Consider the following 23,245-nt stretch of genomic DNA (forward strand, 5'->3'; position numbering starts at 1 on the left):
CATATTTTTACAAAGAATCGACCGTCGGTTCTCCGGGATGTAAACACCGTTGGTTCTGTCAGCACTGCTGCAGTTGTTTGCACTGTTAGCTGCAAGCTGCCGGCTCAGCCGTCTTCCTGTTCAGAGCCTTATGGAGGGAATAATCATGCCCTGAATTACAAATCTAGCTCCTTTTTAAAATTGAGAATAGCTACAACAACTGTTACCGTTTAGTCTGTTGTCCAGTCCAGAATTCAACAACACGCGATTTATTTTTCCACTGATGCATTTAAAAACAATCAATGTTACAAAGTGACATATATATTATACGATGTTGTCCGGCCCTAATCTTTCTGCGCTGCTCAAAGTGCTATTAATAATCTCAGTCTATGACTAAAGAGAGCAGGTTGTGACTTGGCAGTCTTGCGCAAACACTGTGTGACCTTTTGAATCCTCTTAAAGGGGACTTCCTGTCTGACCAAATCAAACTGAGATGGAGATAAAGATGGAGGTGGAGGGGGCTTGTATTCCCCCGTCCTGTAAGTAAATAGACTTTGTTGGCACCAGTGAGGAAAAGTAGCCGCAGTAATGAGTCACGTTGACTGACTGAGTTTCTGAGACACACGTTTTATAACCGTCTGAACCAATGTTCCTGTTTCCCTGTAGGTGTGGCTCTCTACGTCTTAATCATTAACTAATTGTATTTTAACTGCTTGATGAGGCTTATCTACTATATCTAAACAAAGGAAAGACCCTTTTTTCATCACACAGCTCTTTTGGCAGAGACGGTTCATTCCTTAAAGAATATTTGGTCTTTTGCCTTCTCAGCTGGATTCGATCAACAGTGGGAAACGCTTTAGCTCTCAATGTCCTTCGGCTGTGTTCAGACCAACCCTGGCCGACCTTTTGCCTCAAAACCATCAAGACCGTAGATTAAGTCGATTACTCCTGTGATCGTCTCATGTTATGATAAACAGCTGTGCGGTGTTGTGGTGTCTGAAAGACCTTCAAGCTCTCGGATCTTTTACTCAAACTGGACTTTCCGGATCTGCTCGCTGACACCTGTAGCAACTTGCCTGCATTAGCACAGATTCAATCTCTCTTGTGTTGTTGTTGAGATGCTGGCCAATAAGGGAAGCGAGGTCAAAGCCGCAGAGAGCTGGCGAGAATCTAAATTAAAGACCAGAGCTTGTAGCACGCTGACCTATGCTGCACGCCAGCTCAGAGGATTTGACCACAACATGTAAGCAGCCTCTCTACCGACCAATCCATGTCTCAAAATACAATTTCTTTACAGATTATTTTCTCCTAAAGGACTTTAGCACAATCGCAGTTTTGAACAGTTTGCTGCTTGTTTTCCGACTCGAGGAATATTATTTTCTGCCACCACAATAACCTGATATCACAGATATCAACCATTTCCTCGGACCTCACAACAAATACTCCACTCTTGAACCTCTCTATGTTGCATGTAATTGGCTTTTAATTGGCTGGTTTATGTGATTGCGCTCGTAGTTGAAGTTCTTTGTGAAACCAGTTATGCAGCTCTGATGGGTGAGACAGCAGCAGCAGTGAGAGTCTTCTACACGGGAATAATACATTGAATGGTTGAAGACTGCTGTGTTTTCCATGGCTGTGAGCCAGGATGCTTTCTCCGTTGCTGACGCTCTGAACAAAAGCAGAGGTCAGGTGACCCGGGATGATGGTACATCTTAATTGCTTTGCATTTTGCACAGGCCTCTCTCCGGTGGTCACTTTATATTCTACACGGGCCTCAGTTAAGATCTGTATTGAGTCCTGGATCTATTGAAAATGCTAGCGAGGGGCAGCTTCATACATGCTGTCACACAGCGAGCTTCAGTGTGGTGGAAACCCCCCCGTGCTCTTCTCTCCGGCTACTTTATTTCCCTGGGACGGTTTCGTGATGGGAACGGGTGGCGGGGGAGCTGAGGGGGATCGAGGCAGCAGTGAATGGGAGAGAGGGTTGGGTGGGGAGGCTCTCGGGTGATGGGCCTTGCTCATGTCTTTTATCCTCGGCAGTGAAAGGAGGGATGGAGGGTAGCGGCTCAGTGCGCCGGCTGCCAAACTTCCCAGGTGTCAGTCACTGCATGTCTGTGTGAGAGCCTGATGCTGCATCTCAATGGCCTCCAAACAAAACGTGGGCAGGAGGAGGCCTGTGAAACTGCACGCCATGAAAGGAGGGAACTGGCAGGAGGAGAAATGCTAGCTGGAGTGTACGTAGTTAAGCCGGCATCCGCTGCAGGAATGTATGACCACTGAATAGGCCTCATGCATATGAATGAGAGCAAGTCTGCGTTAATGTACCACAGGTCCTTTTTTAGAAAGAAAAAAAAAGTTTTTAGTCCAAATAAAATGTGTTTTGTTTGATCTTCTTTATGGGTTTTCTCCCAGTTAATTTAATTTCAGGCAAAGATTTTTTTTATTTCTTTTTGAGATTAAATGTTTCTCTTGGAGTTAACAACCATGTTTCTGTCCCGTCTACCTCTCGCCGTAGTACAACCTAACACGCGGCCTCTTATCTGTCTCTGATCTGATTCCCTATACATCTCTCCTTTAATTACATTACTCACCCAACTGCGTGTCGAGGCCTTTTCTCAATGAGTTGAGTCTCAATGTATCAACTCCTCACTACTACTACTTCCTCCCAAGTGTTCGCCCCCCCCTGTGCTCCTCCACAGCCTCATACTTGTCCTCACCGGCCACATGATTGGGTGAACTGGGCTCCTCGCGACTCCCATTTACAGTAAATCTAATTGCGTCCTTCGTTAACTCGTTAAGCTTCCCGCCCTGAAGTGGAGGGGGAATCCGGGGAACATGTGACGTAGGCTCTTCCTGTATCCTGAATCGGCTTATGTTGTGTGCTGGACTGGAGTATAAGACAAATGCTGATGCCTGAACTGCTCATTTGTACTGGGGAGCATTCTTGCCTGATAAAATATCCAGTTAACATAATCAGAAATATGTGCCGGTTTTAAGAAGACAATAGTAGCCATTGAGGTTCGAAGTTGGGGATGTCGGTGATGGTTCTTGCGTTGACAAACTATCGGTGCATTCAACGTGTTCAGTCTTAAAATTAAAGATTCATCAAAGTGAGTAAGAGACCAGCGATGAAATCAAACGAGGTTCATGAAACCAGAGTTTACAATATGAGTTGTGTTTAGTCTTTTTAACTTCTGTTTCTCTGTGATAATCTGTGTAAATTGTCCGTTACTGTCACTTTGGATAATGGAGATTATTCCTGGCTTCCATTATTTACACCTTTTGACTTTTCATTGGTCCAGTTCCAGTGATGCATTTCCCGTGTGATATTTCCTGAATCAGTAAGTCGGGGAATAAAAGTCTCCCCCGAAAACTAATCGGCGGAAGCTGTATTTATCCAACACATTCAGAACGGGAGAGGCCTTGCACGGGTTGTGACATATTTGGTCTCATAGTGCCCTTTATTCAGGAGAGCTCCGGCCAAAAACAGCAGGTGCTGCTCGGGTGGAATATTTGCTTTTGGTGCAAGACTTCAATTCATCTTCCGAAGGTCAAGTGCTTCTAGTCGGAGCTTCAAAGCAGAGAGCATCGCTTCCCTTCTGGAGCAGTTTTGAGATGATAATATGCAACCTTACCTCACTCTTTCTGCAAGCTTTGCTGGGTTGAAACGCGGCACATAAACCCCACAATCATTGTTAATTTCGGATCCAGTGAGCCGGAGTAAAGAGTCAAACCAGTAGAACATGTGTGCTTTGCTTTGCAGCACTTTGACATATTTTTATACGTGGTGCTTGGGTGAAAATTTAAATTATTCCAGCAGTCAATTATGCAAATGTGTAGCAGGACTATGTCATCAGTTAAAGTCGAGGCAACATCCAAGAGAAACTCTGAGCTCTCCATGGAGCCGACAGCGTTGCTCTCATTCTGTAAATACGAAGTAAATACCAGACCAACGTGCTCACTTTGGAACAGTAAAAAAAAACCCAGCCGGGGTTGGGTTTCTCTTCTTGTTAAGACTTCCTTCCTCAGAGCAATCAAATGGGTGTAGGTCTTGTGTCATGTCCAACTTCTCTGCACATGTGAAGCCACATCAGCTGCACGCTGTACACTCTCTGGTGTAAACATGACAACACAGGGTCACGTGTAGTTCACGTCCACAGGCTAGCTGGCAGCTGCCAACAAATGTGTATGTTGGCTGTTTGCTCACATGAAAAGACGTTTGAAACTTTTATCCCTCAAATCCTCTGAACTTGACGTGCACCCTCCTCTCATTACACAAACAGGAAGTCTCTATCCTTTCTCCATCAGCGTGTCGGTATTTATTCTATTTTCTAATTGCACCATCTTTTGTAGGTGTCGTTTAACGTGAGCGTGGAGGCGAGGAGCTGCCCTCCCCGCGGCGCCAACCAGAGCTTCACCATCAAGCCGGTGGGGTTCAAAGATCGTCTGGAGGTTTCTGTGGATTATCAGTGTGACTGCGGCTGCAGCCGGACAGCGCAAACCAACAGCAGCATCTGCAGCTCCATAGGTAGTTCATCTACACTACTGGTTTTACTGGGAGATACATAATAAGACAAAAATAAGAATAGCATCTGTCGATTTTGAATATGCGATATCTCGGTCACGCCTTGAAGGAATGTCTTCAAATTTGGCACAAATGTCCACTTGGACTCAAGGATGGACGGAGTAGAATTTGGTGGTGGAAAGTCACAAAACACATTCTTGGCTATGACTGAAGAATTCATATGCTGATTCCAATAAGATAAAATGATGAAGTGGTGACATTTTTTGGCAGTCATGGATATAAACATCAACATGACTGGTTGGCAGAGACATACATCTGGGAGGTGGTCATTTCTTTTTTCTTTTTTTTTTTTTACAAACTTAAACCTCTCTCTCGTGGCCGTTGTAAACTGCAGAGGTCAACGTCTTCTTGCAGCAGGAAACGCAACAATTTTTAAAGCAAGGGGACATAAAGATCCACGTGGAAATATGCTTCTGTTAAAAAAAAATACTCAAACAAGACACATGAGCGTTGTTAATCACACGGGACAGAGAACTGCTGCTGTTCAGCTTCCTGTAGGTTGAACACCTCAATCAGCGATGTCAGACCTGGTATTTTGACTTCAGCAACTGCAGAAAACTCCTACTTTTACCGCATAAATCATCTACTTTCTTTGGCGTGATTATGGAGAGGCTGTCTCCCTCTAACCGTAAACTTGGGCTTTATGTTGAGATATTTGAAACACAGATGGGTATCAGTTATCATCAACACATTCAATTATCTTGTGCACATTTAAGATGTCGTGAGTGGTTTAAATCACTAACTGGGAAAGTCAAAACAACTGTAAATGGTCAAGTTTAAAACACTATAATCCAACTGGACACATCTCAGATTTAGGAACTGCTGCTCTCTCACAACAGCTATAAAGTCACGTAGATTGGTGTAGCTGAATATTCCTGCAGAATAAAGAGGTGAAATGAATGCATCTAAACCCGTAAACAGTAGAATGAAGTAACTCTCGCCCCTTGCAGGTACTTATAACTGTGGGATTTGTCACTGTGAGCCGGGCTACCTGGGGGCCCGCTGTGAGTGCCAGGAGGGCGAGGCCAGCAGCATGTACCTCAGCGCCTGCCGGGAAGCCGAGGGGAAGCAGATCTGCAGCGGGCGAGGAGAGTGCAGCTGCAACCAGTGTCTGTGCTACGAGTCGGAGTTCGGCAAGATTTACGGCAGCTACTGCGAGTGTGACGACTTCTCCTGCGCCCGGCACAAAGGCATCCTCTGCTCAGGTAGGAGTATCACTAGAGCTGCTCTGATACCAGCATCAGACATGTGTGAATTCACAAGTGTGTGAATCTGTAAAGAGAAGAACTGGTATCGGAACGTTTATTGTCTGCATTTCCACTGAAGCCCAGTTGTCCTGAGTTGTGCGTTTGAATCCTGCTGCTGTGCTCGTAGTGAGGTGGTGGTTTGAACTACAGCTGTTGAGGGACCGCACCTCCCTGGGTATTGAACTTAATGAGAATACAAGCTGACATCAAACAACGCTCTGAACTCTTTAGATCCGCAGCTTGTCGTGGGTTATAATTAACAATAATGCCCATTCATGGTGCGGAGTCACCTTCCCATACCTGCTCTGGGTGTGGCCCCGTGGTTTGGCCCGCTCATGACTCCACTGCAACCAAAACTCTGCTTTTATTTTCAGGATGAGCTGAAACGGTCACCTGCAGGGCTGCTGGCTTCGCTCCCGGAAGCTCGGAGGAGCAGCTGCGATAGTAGTTGTTCAGATGTTCAGCTCATTTGTTGTTTGGCGTCTGCCTCAGAGGGTTGTTCTGGTGTGATGCTGGAATGATCGAGGACCTGAGAGAGGTGGAAGTACTTTTAGTTTGCTCTTGTTTGCAGGACTGAAATTTATACGCCTTTAATTATCTCCATCCCTGAGGCGTGAATATACTCTGTTAATCAGCGATTCATGTGCCGATGCCAACTTAAAGTCCTCTTCCTCTCACTGAGCCGTCCCTGCTTCACTCTGATGCCCAAAGAGGCCCCCGGCATGAAAAACCAGGTTTGGCTCAGAGTATCTGCCCAGCTATACCAAACAGGCCGAGGCTGTTGTGTTCCCAGAACATCGGGTCCAAGACTCTGGTGTGAGACCTCCTGAACGCAAGAGGGGAGTGTGTGGGGGGGGGAGGGGCCCACTGGCTCATCCCCAAGCCAACGGCTGTTTCTGTGAAACCACAGAGAGCGCTTTGTGACAGTCGGGGCCGGCTTTGGCGCGATCCCGTAACACAATGCCGGCCTCTATTTGTCTGAACCCAGTAGAAACTCAAGTCTTTTCGTTTCGTCAGCGGCAAGGCCAGACACAGAATGGCTGTTTGTTTGTGCCGATCATCCATAAGCAGTCATTAAATCTTAACAGTCCACTACCTCCTGCCGCTCTCCTCCTCTCTCGGCTTGGTTTTCCCGGCATGGAGTCGTAATGAGTTCCTAATGATACCAAACGGTACGCCTCCTTCACACTTTTCCTCCGAATCTCTCGGTTAATTATCATGTGGTGGCCCCCTCTGTAAGACATGCTCTAAAGAAACTACTCTGTGCCAGCACGTTTCTAAAAAAAACACAGGAAATACTAGTACGGTCTATTTCAAGCAAACGTATCTTGTAAACGGTGTTGTGCTCCACCTGGATCGGTCACACTCGGCTGAGATGTAGTCTTGTGTCTGGAGTGTTCACACTGATGAACTGCCTAAAGGAGCAGCAGGTTTCAATTAAGAGGGAATCAGCTGGCATGGCGTCCTTTTGTCTTCGTCTCCTTGAATGTCTTGAGAGTAGTTTTCCCCGGGAGCTCATCGAGGTGTAGCTATCGGCCTGAGAATCTGAAATGCTCGTTAGAGAGCCGAAGGATCAGGCCTGGTATATTTGTTATAGTGTTCCCTTTTTAACAAGACTGGTCAGGAGAATATTAAACTCTTAACTAAAACAATCAATACATTGTCATAGTTGTGATTCAGTCTTCATGTTTCTCAATACTTCTCTGTTTTCTGGCAATTAAATGTTTTGCCAATATGGGACGAATGAGATTGAAATATTGTGTGTGTGTCTAACATGTTCACCTAAATAATCTTTATCTCTTCATCTTATCTTCTTCCCTTCAGTTCATGTCAACATTGTTTATGTTTTTCAGTGTTCTCTCATGTTGTCATTCTGTCAGCACTTTGAGCTCCTCTGTTATCTCTCAGCCTCCTCCTCCTCCCTCGTCTTCCTCAGCAGTACTGCATTTGGCTTTGCTTCAATTTAAATGTCATCCTTTGTGGAGAGATGAGATGGAAACATGGCCACATGTAATAGGTTGTCTAAATCAAAGAATCTAGTTTGACTAAAGAGAAAATTAAATTTAAAAACCTCATCTGTATCATGTGGTCTTCATCAGTGGATTGACTTTTCTCAGTTCCATCGATCTGTAACTGTTAAGATTCTCGTCCGTGTTGGATGTCGGGATTAACCAAACCAAACTGAAACGCGGAGAAGAAGAAGAAAAGTGTCAATGAACTGACAGTCCAGACTTTTAACCTCAAACAAAAAGCCTTAAACCGATAGCGTGGGAGCATTTTCAATATCTACCAAATGACCAGGGAGTTGTTGTAGAAGCGATGCAATGCGTGCCGTCGAAAGGTGACTGCAAAAAAGGTCAAACATTCTGAATATGTTCCATCATCTTCGAGATAATCACCCAAACCTTTGTGCCCAAGTCAAGGTAAAACTATAGTTGATGATGACAATAAATATTTTAGTTCATTAGCTATATTAGAAATATTTTGATTGATAGTTGTGAAACTGTCACATTTCCTCCGACAATATTCGTAAACCAATGGTGCTTCTGCATTGAATCCTTGTCCACTTCAGATCTGCTGGATGTCCAGTCAGAGTTGAGCCTGAGGACGCCGGCTGCTCTCCACATCCAGCTGTGGCTCACACCTGCCGGGCAGACTGGCTGCTGGGTCGAGCTGTAATACTGTGTGTACTGTACACGCGTTAAATGGTCGTGTGTGCGCTGCGGTGACACGAGGCAGCCGGAACCAGCCAAAACCACCAGAACACTCTGCTCCCCAGTGTGCTTTTATTTAGAGCTTTATTCTGGTGCACTGGGAGCTCTACTGAAAGACTCAGCAAATGCTGGTCGGGTGGAAAAAACAAAACATTTATACATTTTATATTTACTTGTTCTCTTCCCAGTGAATATTAAAAGTTCGCTACAGTATCTGCTTATCATAAGTGACTCCATCGTACTGAAGCTTGTTTTTGTCACTTTTCTGGCTGATTGTCAGATGAGATTCCTGCTGGTTTTCATTTTAACGAAGAAGTCACCGGAGCTGTTTGTGTGTCTGTAGATGAATATGAAGTTCACACTGTATTCGAAATGTTTTTAGTGAAACGGCTTCGTCCATCAAATCAGTGTTGGAAAGACGTGTTGGCGTCCTGAACCACTGAGTCTTGAGAGATTTGTGAATCGAGGAGAATCGGGCTCTTTAATCCTTAATATCACTGTAATAACATGCGTTTACAAAGAGGTAGGTGGATGTAGACGAGGTAGCTGCAGGACGTGCTGTATCTGGGCTCAGATTACCTGTGTTGGACGACTGTCTGTCTCTGAATGTCCCGGTAATCTTATCCTCAGCATCCACACGGCCATCTGTCTTTGTGTTTATGTCCGTTCCTGGCTCTCTGAGGAGTATCTTCAGGGGGAATGACGTGCAGACAGACGGACGTGTGCTGCACGGACTCTGTCAAGGTTTGATTAACGTAGTCGGGAAGGAGCTGGTTCAAACCCCGGTGATGTTGTGAGCGTTGTGTCTGTGGGTCAATGGGCTGATTTGCTCATTGATATTTGTTTGTGTTTATGTTTCTCTTACTCATGGAGGGATGAGTCACTCTGTGTCTTTAGGAGCCTGACTGATACATTTACAGACAGACATCTGCTGTCACTGGCTCTTTACAGACGCATCAGTACCAGTGTATAAGCGCTGCACAACATAACCTTATTGTATATTATCTATTTATAAATAGTTTTATTTTACATTTTTATTGTTTGTTATTATCTATAATGATTTGAAATGTTCAAAATGTACTTTAATATTGTCGCCTATTTGGAAATTGTACAGATAAACAGAATGATTAAATGTTCCTACGGGCTGAGAAACTTTCTAACTCGTTCAGTGTACATATTTATTGTTTATCTGTAGAATAGCTTCCTCATGACATAGGCTTCCTATCCCCACAGGATATCACCACAAATGTAAGCCTATGTTAAGTGTTTGTTAAACAATATCAGCTGATATATCTTCATCAGTTGTCTTTTTACTCTAAATTAACTCTAAAAGTATGGATCTTAAAACCCCCGTGTTGTTTGAGCTCCTGTCTCCTGCTTGTTTGTAACAAGGCTTCAGTAAGTCCTGACTTCCTCGTCCCGCTGCCCCCCTGACCCACATCCCCTCTGCAGACTCTGCAGCTGGTTCTAAATAATGATCTAAGTGCCCTGCAGTCTCCAGTTGCCAGAAATAGAGCAGCTTTATTTCCAGACTTGCGCAAACCCTCTTTTACCCCATAAATATAACTGCTGGTGTCCTGTGTGTGTGTGTGTGTGTGTTCATGCATGTACACCATGTGTACGCGTCAGCGGCTCCTTATAGGGTAAATGGGAACATGTGTGTTTACTCGTGTTCGTACCGAGCGTTCACTGAGGGAAACGGTTCTCTTCAGGACTCGTCGGTTCAAAACAAGAAACAGAATTTTCTTAGCTTCAGATTTCAAACGGTCCCGTCCGACAGGAAGGCACAGTGCAGGTGAAATAAGGTGGCTCAGTGTGTTATCCTAGCGGCAGCAAAGACATGTTGAAACACAGCTAATACACCTGAAAGTCACTTTCGCCATTAAGGAAATATGTGCAGCTTCAGCCCAGAACCGTCATTAAAAGATATTAGATGTTATTTAGAGCAAACTTCCAAACAGCATTCCAGGAAAAACACAAGTTCTTCGTTACAACTAGAAGTTTTGTTGTCCCATAGCCACCGCTGAGCTGCAGAAATGAGCTTTTTAGAGAACTAGTCGTGTCTAAAGCGTGCTTTTGTGAAGCATTACACACTGGACTGTCCCTGGAGAACAAAAGAAGAGAAGATTCTGCACTTCACTTCACCAAAGTGACATTCAACATGTTGCATTATTCCTGTTTGGGAATCTTGTTCCGTCATCATTGTTCAGCTCTCTGAGATCCCATTGTCATCTGTACTTTGCATAAAAGAATCGGGTTTTGTCCTCGAGTGAGATAATGTGTTGGAGTTTTGTTCCTCTGTGGCAGCTCTGCTTTTTTGTAGCTTGTCTGTTTGAAATACGGCATTCGTTTTTCAATCGTGTTTTGGAAACATGATGCGTTGGACATTAAATCATTTACTCGGCTGTACGCGCGCTGCTGTTTCCCAGTAAAGGTGCTCGGGTCTCTCTCCTGCTACATGGAGTCTGTGAAGAGCGTTGGGTTCGATGGCTGCGGTTCACAATTAGTGTTTTACACGTCGTTACTTGAACGCGCAGCAATTAGTGAGTCTGGTCTTCGTTAACGTTTGGCTGGCAGTCAAAAGATCACCGGCAACACCAGACTCATTACTGCAGAGAAATAATACACACTATGAAAAAAAAAATACTGCTTTTACTTTATTGGAGCATTCACTGGCAGAGTTCCTTCATTTCTTTTGTGCCACTCGTTCTACTCATTTAAAGGGCCAGCACAGTGTTTTTAGATTGACCTGAAGTTGAACTGATCCCGCCCTAAAGGTAGCGTGAAACCAACGGGAGACTGAGGTCGACATCAATCAAGCACAGCTTGAGGTCTAATTAGTGAACAAATTGACATCACCTGTGGGGGAGGACCGGGGTCGTTAATTATCAGCTGTAGCTTTTCACTTTCTCTCTCCACATGAGTAGAACTTTACAGTCGATAGTTCTATAGTCTAGTTGTACATCGAATGGTGTTTTTAATGCTTGAGTTGTCATATATATATATAAATCAATCAACACACCTCAAACATCAATACGACTTTGATCATTCCATTTTTCTTTTTATTGTCTCTCTTGCATGACCTATGATTTAGTGCTTTGGTGATTGGATGCACGTGATCTCCAAACGCGAGAACATGTTTCGAGACCGCGCGTCCCAAATTGTTGTGAAGCGGCTCATTTGTGACGGTTTTCCTAAACTATAACTAAGTGGTCTTTGTTGCAATTCGCTCTGCCCAAGTAAGGAGTGTCGTTAATCACAACTATTTTCACCTGTTGCCTTGTGGGCAAGTATTTAATTTACAATGCTGTGCTAATTATAGTTCCAACTTTAACGGGAATCAGCCTTTAGATGTATTTTGTGACTAAACAAAGCTACCTGAGCAGCACCTGCCCCTCAGTCCTCAGACCCCGAGGTAAAACAAACACCGGATGACTCCTCCCTCTCCTCTCTTCTTTGAGACTTGACTGAACTTGAGCGCCGCAGACAAAGACCTCCGGTTTCTCTGGTGAAAACAGTGCAGACACGAGCCCACACCCCGGTCCTATCGCTGCATGTGGACTACTGGAGTTCCTTAGAAACTTACAGGTGTTTTCTTTACACTAATATTCACATGCAGTTCACGTGCACGGCCGTCCCCAGTTTGACACCGGAGGCACAAAAACAACGCATATCAAGTGTAGTGTTGGAAGTTGCTTGGGTTTTAATTTTGTGGGCTGAACAGCTGTTTTCAGGGGCTTATTTTTGAAGTTGTTTGGCCAGCTCAGCTTCTTGGGTGGCTCTGCAGCATTAAGAGCCTCCGAGGTCCCCAGGATTTAGATCCTTAAAGCTCAACAGCTGACCGTGGTTGTTTCACATCACAGCTGCTCGCTCGACGTTAGATGCATGCTGTGCCGTCCACAGTGTGTTGAAGCAAGATGCTGATGAGGAAATAAATAAAGGAGAGCTCCCGAATTCAGCTTTCTTGTAAAGGAGGTTTCCACGTAACCTACATAGTTCCTAGACTGGCATGCTGAGGCCTGGAGGAAGAGCTAGGATGTCCTATATAAGTGAAAGTATTATTACTTTACCTAAAGCTCGTATACGCAATATTCTTATATGCTAACGATGGATCAAATTACTTTGTTTATTACTAAATAACCACCCTTCTGGAACTTTTCGGTGTCTTTTCGGTCATTGTTTTTGTTTCAATCTCAGTTATCATCAGCATTGTTTCCAGCTGCAGCAGGCAGCTGTTTACTGAGACAAAACTCACTGTACACCACCTGTTAAACAGTCTCTAACTGTGTTCATCTGCTGTCTGCTAACTGCTGAACATGTGGAACTTTTAGCAGCTACAGACGGATATGTCCCTCAGGAGTTGGTGCCAACGTGGAGGTCCGTCTCTCGAAGCGCGACACTGCGTTACCAGAATTAACAAACCGCTGGTAAAACTCAGGTCACAGAGTTTGTGTCTCCAAGTCGCCCCTCTGTCATTCTTTTATTTTTTATTTTTTTATAGGCTTTTGTCTCCTGCTTACTGTGAGTAATGTCAGTGGATGCTGAGGCGTCCTATGAAGTAAACACCGTTTTCACGGCCGGTAATGACTGTTGTCCGTCAAGCATGTGATGTTATCCACGTAGAAATCTCAAGTCGGGGCTGCTGACACCTGTAATTGCACCCGATCTGATCCCGCCGCACGGCCTTTTAGTTTTAGTGAGCTCTGCAGGCCACTTATCTTGAAGGTGGCATTATTCTTCTGTTACTGGAAACACAAACAGAAAGCTAAACAAAGAAGAAGTCGTCTCTCTTTGAAGGCTTTCAGCCCGAGCATCTCTCACGGACCAGACATCGTCTCTTTCTTTGTTTCTGATGACGAACAGCTCGGCTCAGCGTGCGAGAGGGAGCGTGTCTTGGCCTGCACGTTTTAATAGGCCACATTTTTTAGCTGTTTTACTCTGACAGAAAGACACACACACACACAGACACAGACAGACAGGGTAGTAATATTGTTTTAACAGCCCTGTTAAAAAGGAACACATCAGCTAAAAATTGGGCAACGTATAGAAAACAGAGTTGAGTTGAAGTGTAGCGCATGGAATTGGTTTCAAAAGATGAATTAAATGTGAGTGGGTGAGAATAATATTCTGTTTCACCACATTCCTCTGCCTCAGACTTTTAAAAGCTCATTTTAATGGTTTAAAGAAATAGTTTGACGTTCAGAGAAATACACTCTTCTTTCTTTCTGAGCGTTGGATGATCCACAACACTCATGTGTATAGAGCTTTAGCCAGGCGGGGCTTAGCTTAGCTTAGCTTAGCATCAAAGCTGGAAACGGGGGCTAAGCTGCAGAGGTGCCCGCCTGCATACTTCTTAACTTTGGAGTCAGCCAGCCTAACTCTTTCCTCCTGCTTCCAGTCTTAATGCTAAGCTAAGCTAATCACACAGTGGCATTAGCTCCATAGCACACAGGCATGAGAACGGTGGCAATCGTTTCATTCAACCCTCAGCGGGAAAAGAAAGCTAATAATTGAGTTTCTATTCCCTTTGTGCTGATAGCAAGGAGCATATTTCTCCATCAACCTTAGATTTGTGCAAATTCAAGAGTCTGCCCGTTCCTCAGATGACATAATAAGGTTCCAGTCCAGTAAATAATACATTTACGAGAGAATTGTCAGTGTTGGTCATGAACTGGATGAGATCCCTGCTCCTATAGCGAATGCTTCACTTCTCTGAGCTCCTGGCTGCTGCTGTTAATACTGGATGAGCAGCATGTTGCTGCTGTTTGCTTCCTCTAAATCAGACAGCACTGTCTGGATTATAAAGATGAATCATGGGCCTCTAATCTCACAACATCTAACTCAAATCCTCATAATCTATTGGCTATATCTCTCTTTGATTTTGATTGGCGTTTGATAATTTCATTTAAAGTTAGCTTATTTTCACCCCCGGGTAGCGAAGCTTCGGGGGCTGTGAGTTTTGGAGAGGCAGACAGAAGAGCCACTGTGTGTTGTGTCTCCCTCTTATCTTGTCAGAGCTCTATGTATCCCAGCCCTGAGGGAGGATGAGTAATCTCTCCTCACGAATGACAGAGAATGTGACCGGCAGTGTTTAAACTTTGACCGTGTCCTCTGCCTCAAGTGCACCTAAAGATCCGTCTCTGTTTGGGGAAATGAGAACCAGGAACTGATTTTTATTTAACCAAATGTCTTCTGTGGAAAAATATGAAACTTGTGCCTCGTCAGCAGTCTGGTTGCTCGCTGACTCCCGTCGTTTACAGAAGCCGCTGTCACTCCGGAGTTTTCGCAGGGCTTACTAAGAGGGTTTCTCTGCTGGTTGTTTTTGTGGTTCTTCTTAGTGTCTCATTGAAGGCATCACTTCTGTTTCCATCTCTTTGCCTGGCAGCGAGAGCGTTGCATGTGCAGTTTGAGAGACTGAAATAATAATAGTTGGCTGCAAATGTGCAGGATTTTCTCCACCAAAGTTACAAAAAAAGAAGTGAACCAGCCCTTCATTTTGGTACAGTGTGACCTTGGACTGAGTTTGAATCAGTCTGTCTGTGTGTGTGTGTGTGTGCGCGCGCACACACACACACACACACAGACAACCCCGTCTGAGCCTGTGACCAAATGGTAATCTTACCCCACAGCCCACTGTGTAATTAGCTGGAGTGGTATTAGGTGATATTGTTCTGCTGTCAGAGCTCCCGTTTAAAGTCGTACAGTCATATTGTGCGTTCCTTCCCAGGGTCAGGGAGGGGCTGCATGCTATGATACATTCGTCCGGCCCAACCTCTCTGAATTTAATGCACAAAGCACTCTGTCATTTGACATATTTGCTTGTTTAAAAAGCCAGACAAAAAGGAGCAGCACCACACACACACACACACACACACACACACACACACACACACACACACACACACACACACACACACACACACACACGGATGTGGTAGTATTAAGTGAAATGCTGGAACGTGGAGGCTGAACCTTCCGTCCGTCACAGAGACCACCACAAAAGAGTTCAACGGTGACATTGTTAGGGCAGACAGAAAGTATGAAAATGTCCATTGTAGAGCTGAATTGAATGTTCAGACGAAGGTGTAAATTGTTATTCACCTGGTTCAAAATGATGTGGAATTGCAGTTTTTCAGTCATAAACCTTTATATTTTCCTCCAAACCCCCCAAATATCTTCTAGTATCTTTTCACAGTCACCCCTTCATTCATATTTTTGTAGCAACATTATTTTAAAGATCATATGCAGGCATGCCAATAATGTGCTGTAGGATTTCCCACAGGTAACTGACAGGTGGGAAATCAAGCCTTTTTGCATTCTTCATCTTCCCTCAGAGACTTTTTCTTTTTTTTTCTTTCTCTAAATCCACAAATTCCAGCGAACCAGGGGTGCGCCACAAGTATTTCATAAATTCAGTGCGGCTTTCCATCAGGCTTCAGCTGAGAGCAGAACACAGGGCCATGCTTCAGACTGCAACCGGAGACGTGAGAGGATAGAGGGCATGTTTTCTTTCCACACACACACACACACACACACACACACACACACACACACACACACACACACACACACACAGGCAGCTCTTTGACCGCCACTGCAGGAAGTGACTGTTTCTCTCTCTTTGCACTAACACTGAGCCCTCCGTTGCGTTGCAGCCCCTCAGCACGCCGCCACATCATATCAGACGCCGCATTCCTAATGAGGGTTACCGAGTTCGGTGTGACGGCCGAAAAACATATCGTACACTTCTCACTCCGTGTCAAATGTGAAAGGAGCTCAATAGACATTTAGAAAATGTGGCTACAAATATCACCAACTCACAAGGGTAGACACGATGCCCAGCTGCTGTAAAACTGCGACCGGGTTTCCAGACATTTGATGGATTACACATCTGTGTCCAGTCCTTCTCACCCCCCCCCCCCCCACAAAACATGCAGCGGATAACGCTTCTCTGTGCACTCCATCGCTGCAGACGGGGGATACTTGAACATGCACAAAGGTCTGTTGCTCCCAGATGTCGGATGCAATTTGCTCTGGGAACATATTGTTTATTTTGAATGTCTTCATGGAAAGGGGCTTCAGCTTCAGTTTTTTAGAGCCTGAGCTCTCGCTGTCTGGTACATTTGCATGATACAACTATGCGTCTCAAAATAACCCAACAGCTCATTTCCTTTTTATATAATCTCCAAATATTTACATAAGCCTGTTAAAATGTGATGTTGAAATCCAGCATGTCTCCAGGCAGAAGATGTGGGAATGCATTCAGATGCAGGCTGTCTCTGTGCTGTAACTGCAGCTGGCTTGGTTTAGTGAAAAATATATTGTTGATCCCATAATTGTGCCTTTTTTAAAGGCAGCCAGTGATTCATCTTCCATTCTATTGTGAGGGGGGGGGGGGGGGGGGGGGCTGATGCTTCACTAGCTGGGGATGTGAAGGAGGAAGAGTAATCTCAGATCTTTGTAGTTAACTTACTCTAAAGCTATTCCCTGCTGCATGTACTGGCATTTAACTGGTGTGAAAATCAATAATCTCGCATGCAGATGTGTAAATCGGATTATGTAGCTTTTATGTGCTTCTAACTCTGACGGAGGGATCTCTCTTCATGATCCAATTGGTAACTCTCGTGCAGCTTTTCATCATATCATATGATCTTCATCAGCAGTTGGAGTTTGACCAGCAGATGATCAAATATTTATCTCATTTGAGCACTTTAAGGACATCGTCATCCACACATTTTTGGGGAATTGTTCTGATACCGGCATCAGAAATGCATCCAATGCCTTTCTGAAATGCTGCAGCAGTTCTGCTTGGCTAACAGAGCTAAGAGCTAAAGTTAACGGAGGTTGCATTGACTTGCATTATGATGCGTTCAAGCTCTATTCAGTAAAAATGAGTATCGGGCGTAGAATTGTGTTTTATGCAATATATATAAATATGAATATATGTAGTTTAGTGGTGTATCGTGAAGAACTGGAAGGCAGGCCGATGAAGGCGCTCGACCGTTCTCTCTATTTCTCATTCTTCTTTTTTTTTTACATCGTGCTCAGCAGTCGTAAGGCTCGATGTGAATGAACTCATTGGTCTGTAATCTGCTCAGCGGAGGAAGTGAGCAGCAGGAGGCCGACCCCGCCGCACCAGGCTGAGTACTTTGACAGCCCGGTTTCCTGCCTGGTGTTGCTCATTCTCTGCTCCACGTGAACCTCTGTGGAAGTTTATCAGTTAATTCTGCTCTCATGAATCCATGCCCGTGCTCTCTCAAAGGTTCACTTGCAGACTGAGTAGCACTCAAATTTGTTGTGTTTTTCCTCAATATACTTCCGTATCACTTGCTTTCGCGGAGCTGATGGCTAATAGAGCTAACGGAATGCTGGAACTGTCAGCTGTGTTGCATCTGAAATACAGGAATGGATGGTTTTGCATTATTCAGGAAAGAGAAAACCTCCTGAGGTGAAAGTCTAAAACGTCTTTAACAGCCTTTTACTTCTGTGTCATTTGACCTCCACGTGGCTGCTGGTCCAGGCTGACTGACTGTCTGCAGAAACGTCATGGAAAAGTTGTGAGTAAAAAGAGGAAGGTCACAGCGCTGAAGTGTCTGAATACATTCCTCCTCCTCCTCCTCTACAGCTGCATTTATCATGAGCAGTGTTTAATCTCACTGTCGAGCAGCGACTCGAAATGGCCCGACGGCACGGGCAAAAGAAATGGAACGACTTAGCAGCTCGGTAACAAAAAAGGAGTGACGGGAGAAAAAGAGCCTGTGCACTTGCTCCAAACATCTGTTTTGCGGCTGTGCCGATGGTTATCGAAGTGAAGTGCTGGTGCTCTCTTCAGACAGCTCATCTGAGGCGTGCTGAGCCAAGAGCTAGTATCTAGACAAAGAGGCAGTACCTGACTATACTCTGTCAAGGTGGAGACAACTTCAACTCATGCAGTGATGAAACCTAAGCTAGCACACTCTACTGCTTCTATGTAGTATAAATATGTCAGGATCTCTTATTTAAGGCATTATTCTGGAAGAGTAAGACAGCGCCTTGCAAATTGTGTCTGTCTGAATCCCCCCAAAATGAACTAGTTGCGTCAGTGGTCCTTTAAGTCCTGTTTCTGATACATAAAATGAACATGATTCTAATATTAACCTGTGTTTATTTAGTGTGCAGCATTTAGGGGAATATATTAGCAGAAATGGAATATAACATTATTATGTATGTTTTCTTTTGTGAATAAGAAAACATACATAATAGAATTATTATTATGAAATTAAAGAATCGTTGTGTTTTCGTTGCCGTAGAGTGCACCATTTATATCTACATATGTAGCGGGTCCTCTTCACAGAGCTGGCCGCCATGTTTCTACAGAAGCCCAGAACGGTCAAAAACCAAACGCTGGCTCTAGACGGGGCCTTTTGTGTTTTTGCGTCGGCCACAGTAGTTCTCCGACACGCTCGGCACAGTTTCAGTTGGTTGCAATCTGCCTCCTCACTGCTCGATGCCGTCAAATCCTAAACACCGGACCTTTAGCATTCTAGCTAACTCGGGCATGTTTATGCCTTGCATTTTGATACTGATGTTCATTAACTTGCTCTGTATCTATGAAATAACCAAAAATTAGATAAAAGTCGTGGGCCGTTGAACCAAAACCCTCTGCAGAGCTTTATTACTGCAGCTTTGAAGTTGCAGAAAACAGCATTGGAGAACAGGCAACCTCTTCCCAAACTAAAGAAGTTAATCTCTCACACGAACATAGAGACTAGAGAGCGTTTGAAGACAACAGACCTGGTAGCAGGTCGTCAGGACTTGTTGAACAATGAGCTGATGTCAAAGCAGCTGCACTTTCACTGCTTTCATCCTCCCAAAACTCTCACCGGAAGAGAATAAAAGACGGCTTCTCGCCCTCCTAATGCTCGAGCGGTGGTGTCATTTAAGGACACATTCCCAGTGTTGGTACGATGACTCTGCCACTCGTCATGCCAGCCTCCACTGACCGAGGTTTGGGAGCGGTGCTCCGGGCTCTGAAAAAAAGAACAACCAAGAAGGGAGAAGCGTTAATACAAAGAATTCACCGCACGTCTGTGGGTCCATGCAGTGTGTTGCACAACCCTGACCACTAGGTTGATGATCAAACTGGGTGTTAGTGTTCGTTTTGGAGAAGTCTCCGTGACCTCTTTGAGGATCTGGGTTTAATCAGCCGTTCTTCTTCCCCGCTGTGTCTGGCGTTGAGTGACGAGCAGATTCTGCATGTTGGACAGAAGAAGGAGCCACACAGTGATCTCACTCCTCCATTAGATCGTAACTCTGTCCTCACTGTGTTTACATTTACAGGGTTTAGAACATTTAATGTGGCAGTTATTGGAAAAGTAACTGTTTTCCTATATTGTTTAAAAAAACACGGGACTTCATGCAGTAAGAGTTTAAGAGAGAGGTTTACTAAGACATACCCAAGTTTTAAATTCAAGCAGTGTAAAAAGAAAACGCATGACTATCATATAATCAAATTTGGATTATTATATGTTTATGAGTATTATATTGATTGGATTAATAAAGAAATACTGGTCCAATTAAGACTATAAAAACCCTTGGATGATGTTGTGTGCGTTCAGCTTCTAAATGGATTACATTCTGCTCTTCGATGCTCTTTTAGTTTTTTCCTGTAACGACGGTTATGACGCTCTGGAAAATCACATGTTTGTGATCACAATTTATGATCAAGTGGGATTCATTATCAAGAACACCTGATTAAGAGCAGATTTGGATGGTGAACAGGTTTGGTGCATCTGGAGTTCACTTATTTTCTCTCTACACGGAAAATTGCGAGAAAATTACGAGAATGTTGCTGCCTGAGGCCCAATGTAAGGGTCCTCTTAAACATACCTTATTAATTCTATAATAATAAGACATTTTATTTGTATAACGCTTTAAAAGGTACTCAAAGGCACTTTACATCGTGAAAACGTAAAAGCAATAACTATTAAAACAAAGCAGATAAATGACATAATAACAGTTCCCACAACACTGATTTTGTAGTTTTCACAATAGTTTCCATGTTGAAGCCACTTGCTACTTTGTTTACCGCTCAGATCCAGTTAGGTGGTTCTGTTCGAACGGTTCTAACCGGCCGTCTCATCAGCAGCTTGTATGTCTGACTCGTCCCAGTACTGATGTGTATTCCTGCTATTGTTCTGCATATTCCACAAACCATGAATTCTTGGCTTTGGCCCGGCTGCACCCCGTGTTGATAAAGAGCGAACATCTCCTTTCTGTCCGTTTCCTTATCATCTGAGACAGCAGCTTGCTGAATGTGGTCTTTGTGGAGGGTCGTGGAACAACTAGTGTGAAATAAGCTTGTCAAGCGACGCGTCCCCGATTACAGCGGCTGTCCTCCCTCCATCAAGGGTTCCTCTCGTCTGTAGAGGCGGAGCGGTCGCATAGATGGCCGAGACAAATCAGAGTTCAAACAAGACCGGGTGGTTCACCGCTTTCTCCAGAAGACTTGCCTCCTGTTGCATTTGTTCCAGTGCAGATAACAAGTTAATGAGTGTGGCACAAAGGGGGGGCAGTTTAGATGTGGAGAAGCTCAGCGCTGTAGAGCTCCAGCTGCTATGAAGGAAGGTCAGACTGTTCTCTCAGGAAGAGGAAACTGAGAGCTAGACTCTCTAGTGTGTGAGTGCATTTTGTCGTACACTATATATGGCCCAGTATATCTGGACAACCTTGTCATTTCGTGTATTTAAGGTCTTTTTTTTCATGTTTGTGTTAAGGTCTTGACTTTGCTTTTAAAAATATAAAGGATGCCTCGCCATGAGTTTGTGTTCTGACTTTAGGAATGATTAAAAGGCCACGACCAGGAGACCTGAGGGTTCACAGGCAGCCAGGCTGCCAAATCTGGTGGAAAACCTTTCCCAGAGCATTTATAACAAAAGAGTTTGTCCAGCATAAGCTAACTCCACACAGCTGCCAACAGCTGGCAGCAGCTCTCTGCTGGCGCTGGATCGGCTACTGTTGATGCGTTTGTAGTTTTCTTTATGGGAAGTCGCACAAAGTATTTACAAGAGTCTCTGGATGGTATCGGATCAGATTATGACCACCGCTGACTTCCTCTCTGTTGCCCTCTTGTCCCAGGTCACGGAGAATGTCACTGCGGGGAGTGTAAATGCCACGCCGGCTACATCGGCGACAACTGCATCTGCTCCACAGAGACGTCGTCCTGCATCGCCGACGACGGGCAGATGTGCAGCGGCCGGGGCAGCTGCGCGTGCGGCCGCTGCCAGTGCACCGAGCCGGGGGCCTTTGGGGACACCTGTGAGAAATGCCCCACCTGCCCCGACGCCTGTGGCACCAAAAGGTAAAGTCACACCACACGGTAATGAGCACAAAAAACGTATTTTTGTGACGCTTACATCATTTGTTGGAGGAAGCGGATGGGTTTATTACATGAGGGGGAAAGAAAGTTTGAAAATTGAAACAAGGTGCCCTCAGCAATCTACAGAGATGAGACGAAAAAAGGTCAAACCATCAAACACAAGAAGACCAGAACTAGAGTCAAACCCCCCCCCCCCCTCACATAACTCACTCACGTCTGGGGCTTATCTAAGCTTTGATGAGCAAGTCATAAGAGAGTCGTCCAGATAACTCTCATGCCATTTGTGACCCTGAGACATGAAGCTGTCGTCAGTCAGTGTGGCTCTTTGAGGTCGGGGGTTAAACGCCTATCAGACGTCTCGTAAAGACAATAGTCAGAGTGACTGCTGTGTTCTCTCAACGGGGCTGCTTACAAACACATGGCTCCAGTTTTCCAAGTCGACGGCAGTCTTTACGGAACAACCTTTCACCTTCGACCCGACTTGATTTTTAGAGAACGGGTCATCAATGTATCAAGTCATCAATGTTACGACCAGTTAGATGGCATTTGAAAGAGGAGCTGAAGCTGTGCAGCAGCCACAAGTCTTGCGGAGGCGTGCACAACTGTAAATGTCTCTAGCTATTAGTGTATTTCTGCTTGATTTATAGTGTGTTACCTCCACTGTGGGGTTTGTGTTTTACTTCAGCATGTTTAGTGAGCAGGGTTTCAAAAAAGACAGATGTATAATGGTCATGAAGGGAGGATTTATTGCATGACATGTTTCAGACTGCAAAGGTTTTAAATAGATTTAATACACTGACAACTCGGGGGAAAATTCGCAAGAGAATTGCGCAACTTTTGCTACTTTTTGCACATATTTAAAGGAGGTAATACGCAGACATTTGGCACAAAATCAACCCCTTTCTATGCAAATGAGCCTCACTGCAAAAACGGTCCAATTCACAACAATTAGCGCAATTATAACGGGTGTCTCCTTTATTTTTGGCCATGAAAAGTATATGAATAAAGCTCCCCTACGTGAGAGAATAAAGAGATTCAGATAATCAATGAAGTAACACTGCTTTGCCTCACACAGCACCTCTTTTGACGGGGAGACGCATTATAGTTTCTGCTGCGGTGGGATTGCCGCAGGTATTTAATAAACTCAACAAAATGTCTCGTCTCAAAAAACTCTCAGAATAAGAGAGTGTAATTGAAATAATAGTCGCAACGATCAGCGCTTATAGACACACCCAGTAAAATGACATGTTGACACAGGTTCAGATGATGCACAATTTATGATGCTATCAACGGCCGCGATCCATCCTTTGTGAGTTCGCCCCCTCAGTGTGTGATATCCAAGGGGAGAGGAGTGTTGGACGTC

General features: G+C 44.6%; 1 protein-coding gene across 1 annotated transcript in view; it reads left to right on the forward strand.

The window, feature by feature from the left end:
* itgb5 (integrin, beta 5) overlaps positions 1–23,245 on the forward strand; it is a 38,687-nt gene that overhangs the window by 10,670 nt on the left and 4,772 nt on the right. Inside the window, exons 10-12 of the mRNA XM_076110930.1 lie at positions 4,333–4,507; positions 5,515–5,769; positions 21,642–21,864. Of these exons, the coding sequence (XP_075967045.1) occupies positions 4,333–4,507; positions 5,515–5,769; positions 21,642–21,864 (653 nt within the window). The remainder of the gene's footprint in view (positions 1–4,332; positions 4,508–5,514; positions 5,770–21,641; positions 21,865–23,245) is intronic.

This window comes from Anarhichas minor, unplaced genomic scaffold (assembly GCF_050575085.1).
Source record: "Anarhichas minor isolate MPS153535 unplaced genomic scaffold, ASM5057508v1 ptg000004l, whole genome shotgun sequence".
NCBI classification, from domain to species: Eukaryota; Metazoa; Chordata; class Actinopteri; order Perciformes; family Anarhichadidae; genus Anarhichas; species Anarhichas minor.